This window comes from Scyliorhinus canicula, chromosome 1 (genome assembly GCF_902713615.1).
Source record: "Scyliorhinus canicula chromosome 1, sScyCan1.1, whole genome shotgun sequence".
Lineage (NCBI taxonomy): Eukaryota > Metazoa > Chordata > Chondrichthyes > Carcharhiniformes > Scyliorhinidae > Scyliorhinus > Scyliorhinus canicula.
In genome coordinates this window covers 162,681,108-162,699,314 of record NC_052146.1, presented here as the reverse complement: position 1 = coordinate 162,699,314, position 18,207 = coordinate 162,681,108, and the positions used below count along the sequence as shown (strand labels likewise).

The window sequence follows — 18,207 nt, the reverse complement described above, 5'->3', positions numbered from 1 at the left end:
GCCTTCCCCCGGTAGGTCATCCCCCCCCAACAGCATCCAAAACGGTATACTTGTTTTGAAGGGGAACGGCCACGAGGGATCCCTGTACTGTCTGCCTGTTAGTTTTCCTTCCCCTGACTGTAACCCAGCTACTCTTGTCCAGTACCTTTGGTGTGGCTACCTCCCTGTAGCTCTTCTCGATAACCCCCTCTGCCTCCCGGATGATCCGAAGTTCATCCAGCTCCAGTTCCTTAACACGGTCTCTGAGGATCTGGAGTTGGGTGCACTTCCCGCAGGTATAGTCAGTGGGGACACCAGTGGTATCCCTCACCACCCACATCCTACAGGAGGAGCATGCAACTGCCCTAGCCTCCATCCCCTCTTACTTTACAGAATTAGCTGCCCCGTGGACCAACTGGACCTCCGCCCTCCGACTCTGCTCCCAGTCAGCTGTACTCTAAACTCCTGGCTCCCTTTACGCTCTTTGATAAATATAGGAAATGAAATGTAAGGAGCACCTTACTCCCTCCTCACCTAACTCCCTCAGTCACCAAACTCTCACTGTAGCACTCAAATGCAACAAGCTCAGCACTCCCTCAGTCACCAAACTCTCACTGTAGCACTCAAATGCCACAAGCTCAGCACTCCAGTGCAAACTGGTATGTATATAAATATCTGCAGTGAGAGTACCTTTAAGAAATGGGTGTTCACTACTGCAGTGATGTCAGAGAGTGGGTGGAGCTGGGCTGCCTGTCAGCTTTTTACTTTTGTTTTAGGCTGTTTGCTGCAGGGTGTGTTTTAGTTTCGTTTTCAGAGCTGGATAGCTGCAGTCACAGCCAGAAGAGGTATGAGTCTCTCTCTCTGTAATCTAAAAACTGTAAATCAATCCTTTGATGATTTAAAACTAATAACTGCTCTCAGTAGTGAACTTAACCTGATGTGCTTTGGTTTAAAGGTTTTTTTAAAAGTCTTCTGGATGTTAAAAGGTCAGTTAAAGTATTACTTATTGTTGTATTCTTTGGGGGTTATATTTGAATTGATGGTTGCTAAGATGTTCACTGTAAGTTTTAAAAATATTAACTTGAGTTCATAGAATAAACAATGTTTTGCTTTTAAAAAAATACTTTTCCATTTCTGCTGTACCACACCTGTAGAGTGGGCCGTGTGCTCCCCATACCACAATCTATTAAAAGTTGTGGGTTAGGTGAACTCCATGATACACTTTGGGGTTCTCTAAACCCTGGCCCATAACACTTCTATGATTGAGCCAGTTCTGTATCCATCTTGCCAGCTCACCTCTAATCCCGTGTGACTTCACCTTCTGTACCAGTCTGCCATGAGATACCTTGCCGAGGGCCTTACTGAAGTCCATGTAGATAAAATGTAGACACTGCCCTACCTGCATCAATCATCTTAATCACTTCCTCAAAAAACTTGATCAAGTTAGTGAGACTCAATCTCCTCTTCACAAAACCACGCTGCCCTTCTCTAATACATCCACTTGCTACCAAATGGGAGTAATTTCTTTCTCAAAGAATCCTCTTCAATAATTTCTTTGTCACTGACAAAAGGCTCACCAGCTTGTAATTTCCTGGATTATCTTTGCCACACTTCTTAAACAAAGGAACACCATTAGCAAAGAGGCGGAACAACAAAAGAACACCATTAGTATGAGGCGGTTCTTGGACAGGCTGGAATTCCCAAGAGTGGAGGAGGAGAAGGTGCAGGGATTGGGAGCCACGATTGGGCTGAGGGAGGTGATGGATGGTATGGGTTTGATGCAGATGGGGAAGGCATTGGGTCCACATGGGTTTCCAGTTGAGCTTTATGAGATGTTTGGGTCGGAGCTGGGGCCTCTGATTGTTCGGATGTATTCTGGCAAGGGGGAATTTCCTCCCCCCCCCCCCCCCCCCCCATTGTTGTAGGCTTCCATATTGCTGATCTTAAAGAAGGATAAAGACTCAGAGCAATATGAGTCATACCGTCCGACTTCACTGTTAAATGTGGACGCAAAGTTGTTGGCAAAGGAGTTGTCAGCGCGGATAGAGGGTTGTGTGTTTGGTGTGATAGGAGAGGACCAAACAGGTTCATGAAGGGGCAACAGCAGTCTGCTCAGCTTTATTATGATGCCCTTGGAGGGGCAGGAAGTGGGAATGGTGGCAATGGACATAAAGAAGGTGTTTGACGAGGTGAGTAGGCTGTTGGAGGTGTTGGGACAGTTCGGATTCGGGCAAGGATTTGTGGATTGGGTTTGGCTGTTGTATAAGGCGCCAAAGGCTAGTGTGTGGATGAATCAGATTAGTTTGGAGTACTTTGGGCTGCACCAAGGGATGAGGCAGGGGTGCCCGCTCTCCCCGCTGCTTTTTGCACTGGCAACAGGACCATTGACAATGGTGCTTAGGGTGTCAAGGAGGTGGAGGGGGATTGAGCAGCGATGAGTTAAGCACAGTTTCTGCTTGTATGTAGATGGCCTCCTGTTGTACATTTTATAATAATCTTTATTAGTGTCACAAGTAGGCTTACATTAACACTGCAATGCAGTTACTGTGAAAAGCCCCAAGTCGCCACATTTTGGTGCCTGTTCAGGTACACAGAGGGAGAATTCAGGATGTCCAATTCACCTAACCTGCACATCTTTGGACTGTGGGAGGAAACCAGAGCACCCGGAGGAAACCCTATGCAGACACAGACTCCGCACAGACAGTGACCCAAGCCGGGAATCAGACCCTGGAGCCTGCTGCTGTGAAGCAACAGTGCTAACAACTTTCCGACCCGATGGGGTGTTTTGGTAGGATCATGGGTATCAGGTGGGAGTTTGGCCATTTTTCAGGATATAAATTAAATATGGGGAAAAGCGAGGTATTCCGATAAATGCCAGGGGCAGGAGAGGAGGCTGGGGAAGTTGCCGTTCTGGGTGGTGGGGGCGTGTTTCCTCTACCTTGGGAGACAGGTGGCACGGAGTTGGGCCCAGCTGTGTAAGTTGAACTTGGCGCAATTGGTGGCGGGTAAGAAGGCGGACTTGAAGAGGTGTTGCCCTTGTCTTCAGCAGGGCATGTACAGACGGTGAAAATGACAGTGATGCCCAAGTTTCTGCTCATATTTCAGAACCTCCCCATCTTTGTTCCTACGTCCTTTTTTAGAAAGGTGAATGGGATGATTGTGAGGTTGAGGAGGGTGTTTCTGAAAAGGGATCAACGAGGAGGTGGGTTGGTTTTGCCGAGCTCACTGATATATTACTGGGCAGTAAACATCGCAATGGTTAGGAAATGGCCGGTGGAGGAAGGGTCGGTCTGGGGCATGTGGAGGTGGCGCCGTGTAGGGGGACCAGTTTGAGGGCATTATTGTTGGCGCCCTGCCATTCTCATCATGAGCCCGGTGGTGGTATCCGCATTGAGGGTTTGGAACCAGTGTAGGCAACACTTTGCACTGGAAGGCATGTCGCTGGGGTGACAATAGGTGACAACCGTAGGTTTGCGCTGGTGGAGCTGGACACAAAAGTCCGGGGGTGGCAGCAGGTGGGGATAAAATACTTCAGGGAGTTATTTGTGGGAGGAAAGTTTGTGGGCCTTGAGGAGATGCATCAGAGTTGCTTAAGGGAAACAGGTGAGGGAATTTGTTAAATAAAATAGGTGCTGCAAGATGGCCGTGGATGACATAGGCGGCGGGGGGAAGAGTGGCAGATATGTATGGAGTGCTGGTGGATAGGGAGAGTGCTTCTGTGGAGGAGGTCAGATGCTAGTCGGAGGAAGAACTGTGGGTGGAGTTGGGGCCGAGGGAAGTCCTGCGGAGAGTGAATGCTTCCTCGTCGTGTGCGAGGTTAAACCTCAACCAATTTAAGGTGGTACACAGAGCCTACATGACAGTCTCGAGGATGAGCTGGTTCTTTTCTGGGGGGGGGGAGGACAGGTGGGGGCGGTGCGCGGACGAGCCGGCAAACCATGGGCTTATGTTTTGGCCGTGTCCGAGGTTGAGTAGATTTCGGAAGGAGATTTAGGATTGTAATGTGCAAAATTCGGGGCGTAGGGGTGGCTCAGAGTCCAAAGGTCATGATATTCTGAGTGTTGGAAGATCCAGGAGTCCAGGTGGGTAGAGAGGCTGATATCTTGGCCTTTGTCTCCCTAAAACAGCCCGGAGACAGATTCCGCTGAGTTGGTGGGTCTCAGAGCCGCCAAAGGCGAGAGTATTCGATTCTGGCCCTGGGTCACTGTCTGTATGGAGTTTGTACATTCTCCCCATGTGTACTTGGGTCTCACCCTTACAAATCTACACGGTAGGAATTGGCCGTGCTAAAATAATAATAATCTTCATTGTCACAAGTAGGTTTACATCAACACTGCAATGAGGTTACTGTGAAAATCCCGTAGTCGCCACATTCCCGCGCCTGTTCGGGTATGCAGAGGGAGAATTCAGAATGTCCAATTCACCTAAAAGCACGCTTTCGTGACTTGTGGGTGGAAACCGGAGCACCCGGAGGAAACCCACACAGACACGGGGAGAACGTGCAGACTCCGCACAGACAGTGACCCAAGCCGGGAATCAAACCTGGGACCGTGGCGCGGTGAAGCAACAGTGCTAACCACTGTGCTACCGTGCTGCCCTTTATTACCCCTTAAATTGCCCCTCAATTGGAAAAATAATAAATTGAGTACTTTAAATTTATTTAAAAAAGGCAGGGGTATGGTGAGTGACCTGACAGAACTTTTCACCTGGAAAGAGTTAAGTTTGCCATACGTGGAGTGGAAGAGGGGCTCAGCCTGAGGTGGAAGCTATTTATCAACTTCTTTAAAGTGAATTGAAGCATGACAAGGGTAGGACTGGGGTAGTTAGGGATGTTGTTTTGTTTTGTTTGGGGAGTATGAGGAGAAGGGGAAAAGGAAGGAGACATGCTTGGGGTGACGGGTGGTGGAGGGTTGGAGAGTGGGGGGTGGGTGCGTGGAAGAGAAGGGTGGGTTGTTAGTTTTGTTACCTGTTGCCGAGGTTTGGCTTTTGTACTATGTATGTTAATCAATTGAATCAAGTTGTAGGATACAAGCAGGATTCAGCTCCTTTCAACTGTGGCAACACTGATGAACTAAGTTCATAACCCAGGCTGACCCTCCAATTTAGCGCTGACAGAGTATTGCATTGTCAGAGGTGGCATCGCTTAGTTATTATTTTAAACCAAGAGCACGTTTGAGTGGATGTAAAGTTCTCCATGGCATTAATTCAAATAAGAGATTTCTTCCTAATGCCCTGGCCAATATTTATCTCCCAATTAACTTAGTAAAACAGATTAACAAATCATTATTACATCCCTGTTTGTGGGAGTTTCCTGTGCACAAATTAGCTGCCATGTTTCCTATATTAAAACAATGACGACACGCAAAGGAGTTTTTTAGTGTGAAATGTCTTGGCTTGTCAGGAGGTTGTGGAAGATGCTATACAAATGCAATTCTCACTTCATTACTCAAAAAACGATTTTTTATGGGGATAAGGAACCTTTGGAGACACAAGTCCTCCTCAGAGCTTTGAGCGACTACCCAGCCTGGACTGAGGGATATTTAACCATGGGATGCATGGAGATTAGCAGAAATCCCACCTGTTTTGGGGAAAGAAGCCCACCAGAACTGGTTTGGAATCAGCAACTGAGAGTTTCCTGTTTTTTGTGAAAATCTGGCTCACTGACCGGGCAGTGCACTTTTTCAGTTGATATGAAAGAGCTGGAGTGTATTGGGTTTGATTAAAGATTAGACACAGACAGTAACATTTCCTTTTTGATGCTCATTTATTAATATGACGAAGCTGCAACATTAGTTTGATTACAATGTCCTTCTAGGCAAATCACAAGTGTGGGTTTTACAAATCATGGTGTAATATCAGTAAAGAGAGAGAGAGAGAACACAAACAGTAATAATCACAAATCAGTCCAGTTACAACCGAGAACAGAATCCACTTTTACTGAAGTGAATTTCTCACAGTCTGACTGCCCCTCAGCCACACTCACATTAGAATCTTTTATAGTATCTGTGTGGGAGACAGCTCTGAAGCAGCAAACTCCCTCTGTCACCTCTGGTGCACCTTGTAACTGAAATACAGAAGTAATCTCACTGGGATTTTAAAAAGGGCACCAGTGGCGTAATTGAGGGGAATGTGTGGCTAAGTAGGTGGATTTGTTGGTTCTGAGCCATTTGAGAGATTCTCTGGGTTTGAAACGGGGTTCAGGATGCAGTGCACCCTGGGGATTTACACCAAGCTGTGTCCTGTATCGGTCAACCTAATTTCCCGACTCTCTCGTCCCATCTCTGATGGAGAATGACAGTGATTCTTACCCAGATACTGAGGAAGGCGAGAAACTAAAAGATCCCAGTGAATAATCCTTGATCCAAATATAATCACCTCTGTGACAAATTTCCATTTATTCCAGATTAAACTTCATTACTGTTGATTCCTGATCTGATTATGAGAAATATTGCAAAGTATGACAATGATTTATTAAATCAATGTAATGGCACTTTCTGCATTTGAGCATGTTCCTTCTCAACCTTCTCCCCACTGTTCCAAAGACTCTCCCCACCTCAGAATTTTAAACCGCACAGTCATTATTGTCTTTAATACTCACGTTCCCTCCTGCAATAAACGGTATTGTTGCCCAGTCGATGATGTTGCCCCCAGCACTGTAACATCCCTGACTTACAGCTCGGATCGCACCCGCAGTTAAAACACGGTCCCACACGTGAACATCTGTTATCTCTCCAACAAAACTCTGCTCGCTATCAAACCTCCCCCCAACGCTGTCCTGTTCCTGACCCAGGATAACGGAACCTCCACCACGCACAGTTGTGTCTTTTTTACCAACTTTGCGTACAGTTCGGTCCCCATTCACCCAGAATGTTGTCACTCCCTCTCTAGCCTCCCAGGTCACACAGATGTGTCTCAAAAGCGCATTTATTTTCGGGAGGGAGAATGTTACTATCTTATTGCCGAGATACAGAGAGAGCTTCCCGTCACTGTTTTGCCAGATCAACAGTTCGTTGTGCTCTTTTGACGTCGCATAGGAGAACAACACATAATTGCGAGATTCTTCAGAGGCTGCCCTCAGGCAGACAGTGAAGGCTGACAATTGAGGAAACATTCCAGGCTGAAGTTGGACATAGCTCTTGTCGGTTTTGGCTGGAAATATCAGTGACTTCCCTGTCAATCCTGCAAAAAATCAAGAATTTAGATATTAAGGGATTGTTTGAAATGGCAACAGTCATGAGAAAGATATTTATCATTGAAGGAATGACAGTCTTTCATTCAGGGAATCAGTGCCCTTCACAACTTCAGCATGGACTACAGCCAGGCACCCAGGTAATAGTGACCCCATCATCTGCTTTAGTGATGCTGGACCCTGAACAAATATCATCCAGGACGCTGAGGAGAATTCCCTGCTCCTTCTTCAAATAAGCATCCGAGTGGAATCTCAACCCACAATGATCTGACGCCGGGTGAGTTACCCACTGAGATGGACAGCGAGACACTGAGCGAAAACACACCTAGAAAATAATCATAGAATCTCAGTGCAAAAGGCGACCATTTGGCCCAACAAGTCTGCAACAAAGCCTCTGAAAGAGCACCCTACCTCGGCCCACACTCCCAATCTATCCCTGTAACCCCACCTGACACTAAGGGGCAACTTAGCATGGTCAATCCACCTAACCTGCAGGTCTTTGGATTGTGGGAGGAAACTGGAGCACCCAGAGGAAGACCACGCAGACAAAGCTACAGTTCTGCCACTGAGCGACCACGTCAAAAAGAGCAAAAATGGAGGAGAGTTCCTGCATATCATAGAATCCCGAGAAGGAGGCCATTTGGCCCATCGAGTCTGCACTGGCCCTTGGGACATCCCACTGAGCCCTAGGCACAACTGCACTCCCATCCCTTCTGACCCAAGTACTCAAGAAGTCCAGCGGTGGTAGCCACGCTATGAACATGGAATCAGAGGAGACACTTGAACATAACCGAAATGTCCACCATGGCTCCTATCTGTAAGAACCACAGGTTCACACCCGCAACAATGGGCACCATCTTCAAAAGGTGGAGACAGGACGAGGGGACACTGAAGGATGAGGGGACACTGACGGCTAGAGACATGTACACAGATGACAGAACTATGACCCTGGAGGAGCTTATGGAGAGATTTCAATGGTCAAAAGGAAACAAAATATGCAGATCTAAAATTTCCTCCATCGAGAAGTAACGACATAACCCAGAAACCAGCACATAGCTGGTTGAGGAACTGTTGGGTGCGGGTGACCTAGATAAAGGAAACTACAGGTGACTTTGAGGAGGTACACTCTCCCCTGGATGAGAAAAGGGAAAAATGGGAGGAAGAACTCGGCATAGGAGTTGGGACAGAGGGGATGGTGCAGTTACACAGGGTGAACTCCATCTCCACATGTGGAGGGTTAAGCCTCATGCAGCTAAAGGTGGTGCACAGAGTGTACCTAACCAGAACCCGAATGAGCAGGTTCTTCCCAGATGCAGGAGGCGGAAGTGGAGGACAAGAACGAACAGTGCCAGGGAGACCTGGCCAACCATACCCACATGCCCTGGTCCTGCCCTAGACTTCTCGAGTTCTGGGCGACCTTGTTTGAGGTAATGTCAAAGGTTGTGAGGGAGAGAGTAGAGCCATGCCCAAAGGGGAGGGTGGCCGAGGCCTTTTCATCCCCAAATCCCGCTGAAAAATCAGGCTGGGCTGGCAATCAGCAGCACCACCCGTAGCTACAGATAGGCCGTCGGAATTCATCCAACCGGAGAAGCTAAAATTTGTCATCTGGGGGTCAGAAGAGGGCTTCCACAGGACATGGAGGCCTTTCACTAACCTGTCTCAAGACCTGTTCATAGCCAGCAACCAGTAGAGCAAGAGAAGGAGGGGAGGTAGAGACAGCTCACAAAAAAACCATGAACTACAAGGGACAAAAGCTGCTGGGGACTGATCTGAGGGCAAATGGAAAACTAGAGCGAACAAAAATAACGTGCCACTTAATCCATGCTCGGACCACTCTGGGGAGTACAACTGAGGCAGGTCGGCCAAATGGGGACCATGGCCACAGAGGGAGGGGGAGACAAGTATTTGTATGTATATATAGTGAACTTTGTTTGCTTCCGTTTTCTTTTTTGCTCTATGGTTTATCTCCTTTGCAACTTTAATTTTTTACTGGTTGTTTTTGCTTTGTATTACATGCAGTTTTGCTACTTTTAACTGAACCTACAAACTGAAATGTGTAACGTAAAATGTGAAAACCAATAAAAACCTTTAAAAAATTGCTTCAACAGCTGAAGATGGTTGGTCGAGGACGCTATCCTGAGGAACACGTGTCGTGATGTGCTGGGACTGAGACGATTGACCTCCAACAAAGTCAACCATCTTCCTTGTGCTGAGGTTGACTCCAAGCATTGGAGAGTTTACCCCCTGATTTTGATTGACTACTTGATGCCATACTCAAGGGCAGTCACTCTCACCAGCTCCTTATCTAAAGCAGGATTGGAATATTGTCGTCATTTTCTAACCTTGCTTCCCTCAGTAATTAAAAAAATTTCACATCCAGACTGGGGTTTATAATTCATTTATTTATAATTCATCCAGTATCCAAGAAATCTCCTCATTTGTCATTGTTTTAGAAAATCTTTCTTAGCGAACCTCAAACCAGAGACTGAACTGTGAAGATATCATGCATGGAGAGGAAGTAACACAGTTCCTGTCCTTCATTCATTAAAACTTCAATATTTGTTTAGAAAGGAACTGACCAAATCCCATTCCTAACCCCAGATACTGAGGCCAATGTTAACACCTCATTCCTATCAAAATGTAGTTCAGCCTGCTCATTATCACAGTGCTGTTTGTTATTGTGAACAGATTGGCTGGCACATTTCCTACATCACAACAAAATACTTCACTGGCTTTAAAGGGGTTTGGAAAGTGCTGTAGTTCCGAAAGGCGCTATAGAAATGCAATAATCTCTTTAACTACACTGGGTGAGATTAGCTGAATCAGCAGAGACCAGGGATGGAACCTGGGATCATGCTGCCCTGTGCAGGGCTCAGTAACAGGCATTAAGAGTATATTCTGACTGCTCTTTGCACTCTGTAACCTGCGTATTACAGCACTATTACAGACATACCTGCATTTGCAGACATTGGCTGGTAAACACAAGCCACAAGCACAAAGAGAATGAAGGTTTTCATTGTGTCCAACCTGTAAAATATAAACAATCACTGAGTAAATTAATTTCACTTGGCCCTGTTATAGATCCATTGGAAATGAGAACCACCGCCCAGTGTGAGGTTTTCTCCTAACACACGAACAATCCCTCCCAGTACTCACTGTGATTCTTGCCCAGAGGTGAATCCAATAACCTGTGTTCAGGACCGGCTCTAATTTATACTCTGCTGAGCTCACTCACAGCCAATTGCATTGAAGTCAATAAGGAGGCGGAGCTAACACCGCTGTCCCTCCAAACAAGTACTTTCTGACATCACCACATTTTTACACAGGTCACAACATCTTTAGGATGAGGGTGTCCATTCGGCCTGTCTTATTTTCTCTGTCCAGAAGAATTATGGGTGGAATTCTCCATCCAGCGAAACGTGTTTGGGTGGAGAATCGCGCATGAGGCAAAAATGGCCGGCACGTGCATGAATGCCATGCTCCAGTGCCTCAACAGTGGCATCGATGCATTCTACTCTGCACATACAGTAAATGCATTGGCATATCATTAACGGGCGCGACCCGGTATTCTCTGGGACTCCCGTAATGCTCTGCCTCCACCAGGAGAAATTACCGACAGCGAATTTCAGTTGTGGTTTTAAAAATCAGGAAACAGGCTCTGTGGCTGCAGAGGAGAAGAGGGGAGGTAGGACATATTCCCAGAAGTGCCAGTGGCTAGCATGGCTGACTGGGGAAGGGAGTGGGGGCATCTACTAGGGCCAGGAGGGGAGTGGTAGAGGTTGATGGGGGGGTGACCAGGAGATGGGTCATGGGTTTGGGGTGACCCCTCCCCAGGACCGGGGTGAGCAGGCATGGACCTACACTGCCATAGCCTGTAAGGCAGCCAATGTGCTGCATATCACACTGACGACCCACTGTGGGCTGTGGTTGTGCACAGGGACTCTGGCCATATGGGTGCACCTAACCCACCAACCGCACCCCCCCACTATCCACCACAACTGGATGCCACCCACCGGCGGGTCATCACCCGGCCCGACAGGAGGGTGCCGGATGGTAGCCACAGAGCGTGCCATTGCCAAGGGTAGCACCAACGACTAATACTGCTGCCGGCAGGGACAGGTGCCAGGGCCAGAGTATAGTCCGATGGATCTGCTTGCGCACAGGGGTACACGCCATGTTAACATGTCTGCCTTTCACTGCTTGCAGACAATGCACTTCGGAATCCAACCTGGAATGGTAGCCATCATCCTAGTCACCGCAATTCTGGAGGATGCATTGAAGCTGTACGAGCATCGGCTGCTTGTGGAGCACCCAGAAGCACCAGAGCCTGCCCCAGAGGAAGAGTTGGTAGCCGGTGAGAATGGGGAGCTCCAGAAGATGAAACAATACTTAAGAGAAGGGTGGCGTGCTGGATGCAAATTATCCTTTTGAGATATAAGAGATGATCTTGCTAAAATTGATGGTCCTGCTTAAGGGAGACAGAATAGTGATACCTGCAAGTTTCCAACTAGGGATTCTGCAGCAGATTCCAGAGGGTTATCAAGGCATCGAAAAGTGTGTAAGGCGGGCCAGACAATTGTTGTATTGGCTGTGAATAAACAGAGATGTCGACCAGTATGTTCAAGCATGTCCAATTTGTCAGATCCATTAGCCTGCGCAGCGCAAAGAAACCATGCAAGAGATGGAAATCGTGACAAGTCCGTGGAACAGAATGGGCATGGATTTATCCTATTTCCAGGGTCATGTCTACTTGATAGTCATAGACTATTACTCCAACTTTCCAGAGGTGATGATACTGAAAGATTTGACTGCCAAATCAGTGTTAAAGTCAACAAAATCGATTTTTGCACATCATGGGATACCTCTTAACGTTGTCTCTGACAATGGTCCATGTTTCTCGAGTTTGGAGTGGACACAGTTTGTTGAGCAATATAATTTAAACCATGTAATGTCTAGCCCATGTTATCCGCAGTCTAATGGGAAAGCAGAGAGAGGAGTAGGGATAATTAAGAAGTTATTCCGCAAAGCAAGTGAAGATTTGCAAAACATGTTTTTCTAAACCATGGGGCTGGTTTAGCTCACTGGGCTAAATCGTTGGCTTTTAAAGCAGACCAAGCAGGCCAGCAGCACGGTTCGATTCCCGTACCAGCCTCCCCAGACAGGAGCCGGAATGTGGCAACTAGGGACTCTTCACAGGAACTTCATTGAAGCCGACTCGTGACAATAAGCGATTTTCATTTCATTTTTTCATTTTTTTCACATGTCGTTAGCGTTGTTATCATACCGAGCAACACTATTATCATAAAATCATAGAATTTACAATGCAGAAGGAGACTATTCAGCCCATCGAGTCTGCACCGGCCCTTGGAAAGAGTACCCGACATAAGCCCACACCTCCACCCTATCCCCGTTACGCAGTAACCCCACTTAACCTTTTTGGTCACTATGGGCAATTTATCATGGCCAATCCACCTAACCTGCACATCGTTGGACTGTGGGAGGAAACCGGAGCACCCGGAGGAAACCCACGCACACACGGGGAGGATGTGCAGACTCCGCACAGACAGTGACCCAAGCCAGAATCGAACCTGGGACCCAAGAGCTGTGAACCAACAGTGTTAACCACTGTGCTACCATGCTGCCCACGGGTCCCTCAGCTGCTCAAATGTTGGTGGGGGGAAGACTAAGAACCACTTTACCAGAGGTCATCAGTCCAGAAACTGATAGTAAGAAGGTAAGTGAAGTAATCACAACATCAAAAACGAAGCAACAAGAGGTCTGCAATAGACACACCAAACCTCTGGCTGAACTTCAAGACTGACTTTGTGAGAATTCAAAATCCAGAAGGTGGCTGGCAAAATGTTGCAAAGGTTCTGAAACAGATAGCGCCTAGGTCCTACTTAGTCCAGACAGAACAGGGATCGCTGTTCAGGGGAAACAGACGAGCATTGCTGCGGGTCAAGCATAAGGTTCAAACTCAAAATGCAAATGTTGTACCACGTGATGACATATTCAAGGACATTGCCTTTCCAGATCCGTACTTAGCCCAGACACAGTTAGAAGATGTGGCAGAGCAATCCAACACCTTGAACATTCCACTGAGATCATCTACGAGAAGACGATGATCTCCAAAGAGACGGAACTTGTGATTATATAATGAACCTATATTCATCGAAGTGATGTAATAGTTATTATAAATTACTGTATTGTATGTAATAAGTTAGTGATAGTTACAAGCTATTAGTCAGAATGTAACATCAGGGTTAAAGAAAATATCACAACCAATGTTATAATAATTTTCTTTTACAAAGAAGGGGGGATGTGGTATTATCATAACTAGCAGCATTACACGAGTTAATGTAGTGTCGAGAGTAGCCACTAGAGGGAGTTACAGATAGAACTATATAAGGCAGCGATTCTCGAACTGAGGGGAGAAGTGTATGCAGGAGATAGCTAGTGAAAGTCATAAGAGCTGATAGTGTGAGTAAGGTTAGATTATAGTTTATACCAGTAGTGAGATTAGCAGTAGATGTTAGAAGATATTAGTTAGATGTTAAAAGCAAATTACTGCGGATGTTGGAATTTGAAACCAAAAATAACCTTTCAGATCAAAGGATCTTTCATTCTTACTCCACAATATAAATATTTCCCAATTTCTCTGTCTTTAGCTTTGACAAAGAGTCATCTGGACTCGAAACGTTAGCTCCTTCCCCTCCCTACAGATGCTGCCAGACGTGCTGAGATTTTCCAGCATTTTCTTTTTGGTTGTAGTTAGATGTTATTGATGGACAGCAGGGTAGCATAGTGGTTAGCACAATGGCTTCACAGCACCAAGTTCGATTCCCGCTTGGGTCACAGTCTGTGGGGAGTGTGCACATTCTCCCCATGCCCGCAAGGGTTTCCTCCGGATGCTCCGGTTTCCTCCCATAGTCCAAAGATGTCTTCAGGTGATGTCCCGGAGGACTGGAGAATAGCCAATGTTGTTCCTTTGTTTAAGAAAGGTCGCAAGGATAACCCAGAGAACTACAGGCCGGTAAGCCTTACGTCAGAGGTAGGGAAATTACTGGAGATAATTCTTCGAGACAGGCATCACAATTTTGTGAAGGGGAGGACGTGTCTCACTAACTTGATAGAGCTTTTTGAGGAAGTCACAAAGATGATTGATGCAGGGAGAGCAGTAGATGTTGTCTGTATGGACTTCAGTAAGGCCTTTGACAAGGTGCCTCATGGCAGACTGGTACAAAAGGTGAAGTCACACAGGATCAGAGGTGAGCTGGCAAGATGGATACAGAACTGGCTAGGTCATAGAAGGCAGAGAGTAGCAATGGAAGGGTGCTTTTCTTGGATTGGAGGGCCGTGACTAATGATGTTCCGCAGAGTTCAGTGCTGTGACCTTTGCTGTTCGCAGTACATATAAATGATTTGGAGGAAAATGTAACTGGTCTGATTAGTAAGTTTGCGGACTGCACAAAGGTTGGTGGAATTGCAGATAGCGATGAGGACTGTCAGAGGATACAGCAGGATTTAGATCGTTTGGAGACTTGGGCGGAGAGATGGCAGATGGAATTTAATCCGGACAAATGTGAGGTAAGCATTTGGAAGGTCTAATGCAGGTAGGGAATATATAGTGATTGGTAGAACCCTCAGGAGTATTGAAAGTCAGAGAGATCTAGGTGCACAGTTCCACAGGTCACTGAAAGGGGCAACACAGGTGGAGAAGGTAGTCAAGAAGGCATATGGCATGCTTGCCTTCATTGGCCAGGGCATTGAGTATAAAAATTGGCAAGTCATGTTGCAGCTGTATAGAACCCTAGTTAGACCACACTTGGAGTATAGTGTTCAATTCTGGTGGCCACACTACCCAAAGGATGTGGAGGCTTTAGAGAGGGTGCAGCAGAGATTTACCAGGATGTTGCCTGTTATGGAGGGCATTAGCTATGAGGAGAGGTTGAATAAACTCGGTTTGTTCTCACTGGAACTATAGAAGTTGAGGGGCGACCTGATAGAGGTCTACACAATTATGTGATGGGGGGATACGCGGGGGCAGACCCCACAGTACCAATCGGGGCCACCATGTAGCCTGGTGGCCCTGGTTGGGCACGGGGGTCTGCACCATGCTAACATACCACCTTTCAGCCCCTGCAGATATGCAAACGGTGTTTGCTGTATGTGTGTTTCGGTACGCTAGAAGCCACTGTCGAGCTGATGGAGTATCGTGATTTGGCGTCAAATCGGCGCCCGCTGCAATTTTGCCGTCGGAACCTATTCTCCACCTAATTGCGTTTCGCGATTTTAGCATCGGCAAACGGAGAATCCTGCCTTTAGTTTCTGCAAAGGAGAATTCCCCCTACAAGTTTCACCCACCCGACCCGATTGTTCCTGCAATGATTGGAGTTATTTCTCCACATCTACTTCCTCTGTCCGTCTGCCCCATGTGTCGCTGTCTCTTTCCTGATCTCAGTTGGAAATTTCCCGCTGACTAGATTGTCGATCCCTTTGCACCGACACAACCGCGGAAGTTCGGAACTCCAGGTGACCATTGTGGGGACAGGCATTGAAGGGCGTGATTGTATGTAAGAGAATTGGAGTTTTAAATGAAACATTTCATTGGCATTCAACCTGTAACATTTAACTTCATGTTAATGAGGAGAACGTTAATAATTCCACAATAAAACAGAGACTCACAAAGTATGAACTTGCATTTATCCAGTGCCTCCTGACCTCAGGAGCTAATGAACTAAAAAATACTTTTGTAATGTGGGGAAACTTCTCAGTCACTTTGTGCATGGCAAAATCCCACAAACAACAGTAAGCTAGTAATCAGATTCTCCATTCTAGTGATGATGTTTGAGGGCTAACTATTGGCTGGTCGAGCATCCTGGGAATGGGTCACTCTGCTGTACAGTATAGTCCACAGTACAAAATGCTCTCCATTCGGGATACTCTCCAATAGGGGACAGTCTTCAGTGCAGGACTGTTCCTGGTATAGGACTTGGCAATATGCAGGAAACAATGGTTCAATGTTGACAGAGAGAGAGTGGAAAAATATCTACATTTTATTCCTGTAATTGAGATGATGAACTAATTTCATTTGTTATTTGATCCAGTCAGTGATACTTCCCTGTATTTTGGGAGGAATTTTGGCCAAAGTCGGGAAGAACTTGTTTTTCTCTGAATAGTTCCATATATGGAAAACACCGGAATAAGTAAATGAAGCTGTGAAAGTTGGCACGTTGGTAAATGCAAACGCACAAAAAAGAACAAGAGCAAACTGGAATTTGACCAATAGCTGAAAGAAAACCTGTCAGTTTTGAAGCTGTTTTGTAAAGAATGCATTCTAAACCAGCAGCCACCAGGGTGGTATTCTGGGGACAGACTGATCGTGGGTCGAGCACTGTGGAAGCTGTGTTCGAACCACAGAGACAGGTTTCAAACAACTGCTGACTGAGATCAACAAACTCAACACAGAGCGGAGATTAAACACAAATTCCTCAAACAAGGGAGATTATAAAATTACAGAACCAAAGAATCACAGAATTATTACAGCACAGAAGGAGGCCATTTGGCCCATCGTGTCTGCACCTGCTCTCTGCGTGAATAATTCACCTAGTGCCATTCGCCCACCTTCTCACCGTTACCCTGCACATTCTTCCTTTCAGGCAACAGTCTAATTCCCTTTTTGAAGATTCATTTATCTCTGCCTCCACCACACACTCAGGCAGTGCATTCCAAACCCTGACCACTCGCTGTGTGAAAACATTTCTCCTCATCACTTTTGCTTCTTTTACTAATTACTTTAAATCTGTGTCCTCGACCTAATGAGTGGGACCAGTTTCTCCCCCCCCCCCCTACTAGAACAAGAACATAGAACATACAGTGCAGAAGGAGGCCATTCGGCCCATCGAGTCTGCACCGACCCACTTAAGCCTCACTTCCACCCTATCCCCGTAACCCAATAACCCCGCCTAACCTTTTTGGACACTAAGGGCAATTTAGCATGGCCAATCCATCTAACCTGCATGTCTTTGGACTGTGGGAGGAAACCGGAGCACCCGGAGGAAACCCACGCACACATGGGGAGAACGTGCAGACTCTGCACAGACAGTGACCCAGTGGGGAATCGAACCTGGGACCCTGGCGATGTGAAGCCACAGTGCTATCCAGTTGTACTACTGTGCTGCCCAAGTCCAGTCCAGTCTGTCCAGTCCGCAGTCTTCCCTTCTTTGTTTGCCCAATGCACCAATTTATCTATATCCCTTTGAAGTTCTACATTATCTTCCTCACAGTTCACAATTATTCCAAATTTTGTGTCATCTGCAACCTTAAAAATTGTGCTCTATACACCAATGTCCAGGTCATCAATATATATCAGGAAAAGCAAGAGCACCATCACTGACCCCTGGGGAACTCCACAACAAACCTGCCTCCTGCCTGAAAAACAAACATTAACCACTACACGCAGTTCCCTGTCGGTCAGCCAATTTCATAACCACCTTGCTACTTTCACTTTTATTTCATGAACAATAACTTTGCTCAGTGGCAATGTGTCAAGCGCCTTTTGAAAGTCAATGTCCACCACATCAACAGCATTGCCCTCATCAGCTGTGTCTGTAAGCTCTTCAACAAACTCAGTAACTTAGTGAAACGTGCTTTTTCCTTAACAAATTCGTGCTGGCTCTGCTTAATGAACCCACATTTGTCCATGTGAATATTAATTTTGTTCTAAATTGTTACTCCGGGAAGATTCCCATACTGAATTTATACTACTTGGGCTGGACTTATCTTTACACCCTTTTTCAAAAGAGAGTAATGTTTGCAATTCTCCAGTCATCTGGCACAATCCCTGAGTCTATCAGAGACTAAAAAATAATGGCCAGTGCCTCTGCAATTTCCACTCTCACTTCCTTCAGTATTCTTGGATGCGTCTGGTTGTAACTTGCCAAGATTCCTTCGGCAGCACTTTCAAAATCCACGGCCACAACCATCTAGAAGGACAAGAACAGCAGGTAGCTGGCAACCCCACCACCTTGATGTTCCCC

At 46.5% G+C, this 18,207-nt stretch overlaps 1 protein-coding gene across 1 annotated transcript; it reads right to left on the bottom strand.

Moving 5' to 3' along the window:
- Window positions 1-6,232: 6,232 nt before the first annotated feature.
- LOC119968913 (serum amyloid P-component-like) lies at window positions 6,233-10,361 on the bottom strand. Its single transcript, XM_038801897.1, has 3 exons — window positions 10,325-10,361; window positions 10,122-10,195; window positions 6,233-7,158 (listed from the first exon to the last, which is right to left on the bottom strand). The coding sequence occupies exons 2-3, from the start codon at window positions 10,183-10,185 to the stop codon at window positions 6,542-6,544; spliced, it is 681 nt and encodes a 226-aa protein (XP_038657825.1). The 5' UTR covers window positions 10,186-10,195; window positions 10,325-10,361; the 3' UTR covers window positions 6,233-6,541.
- Window positions 10,362-18,207: the final 7,846 nt, after the last annotated feature.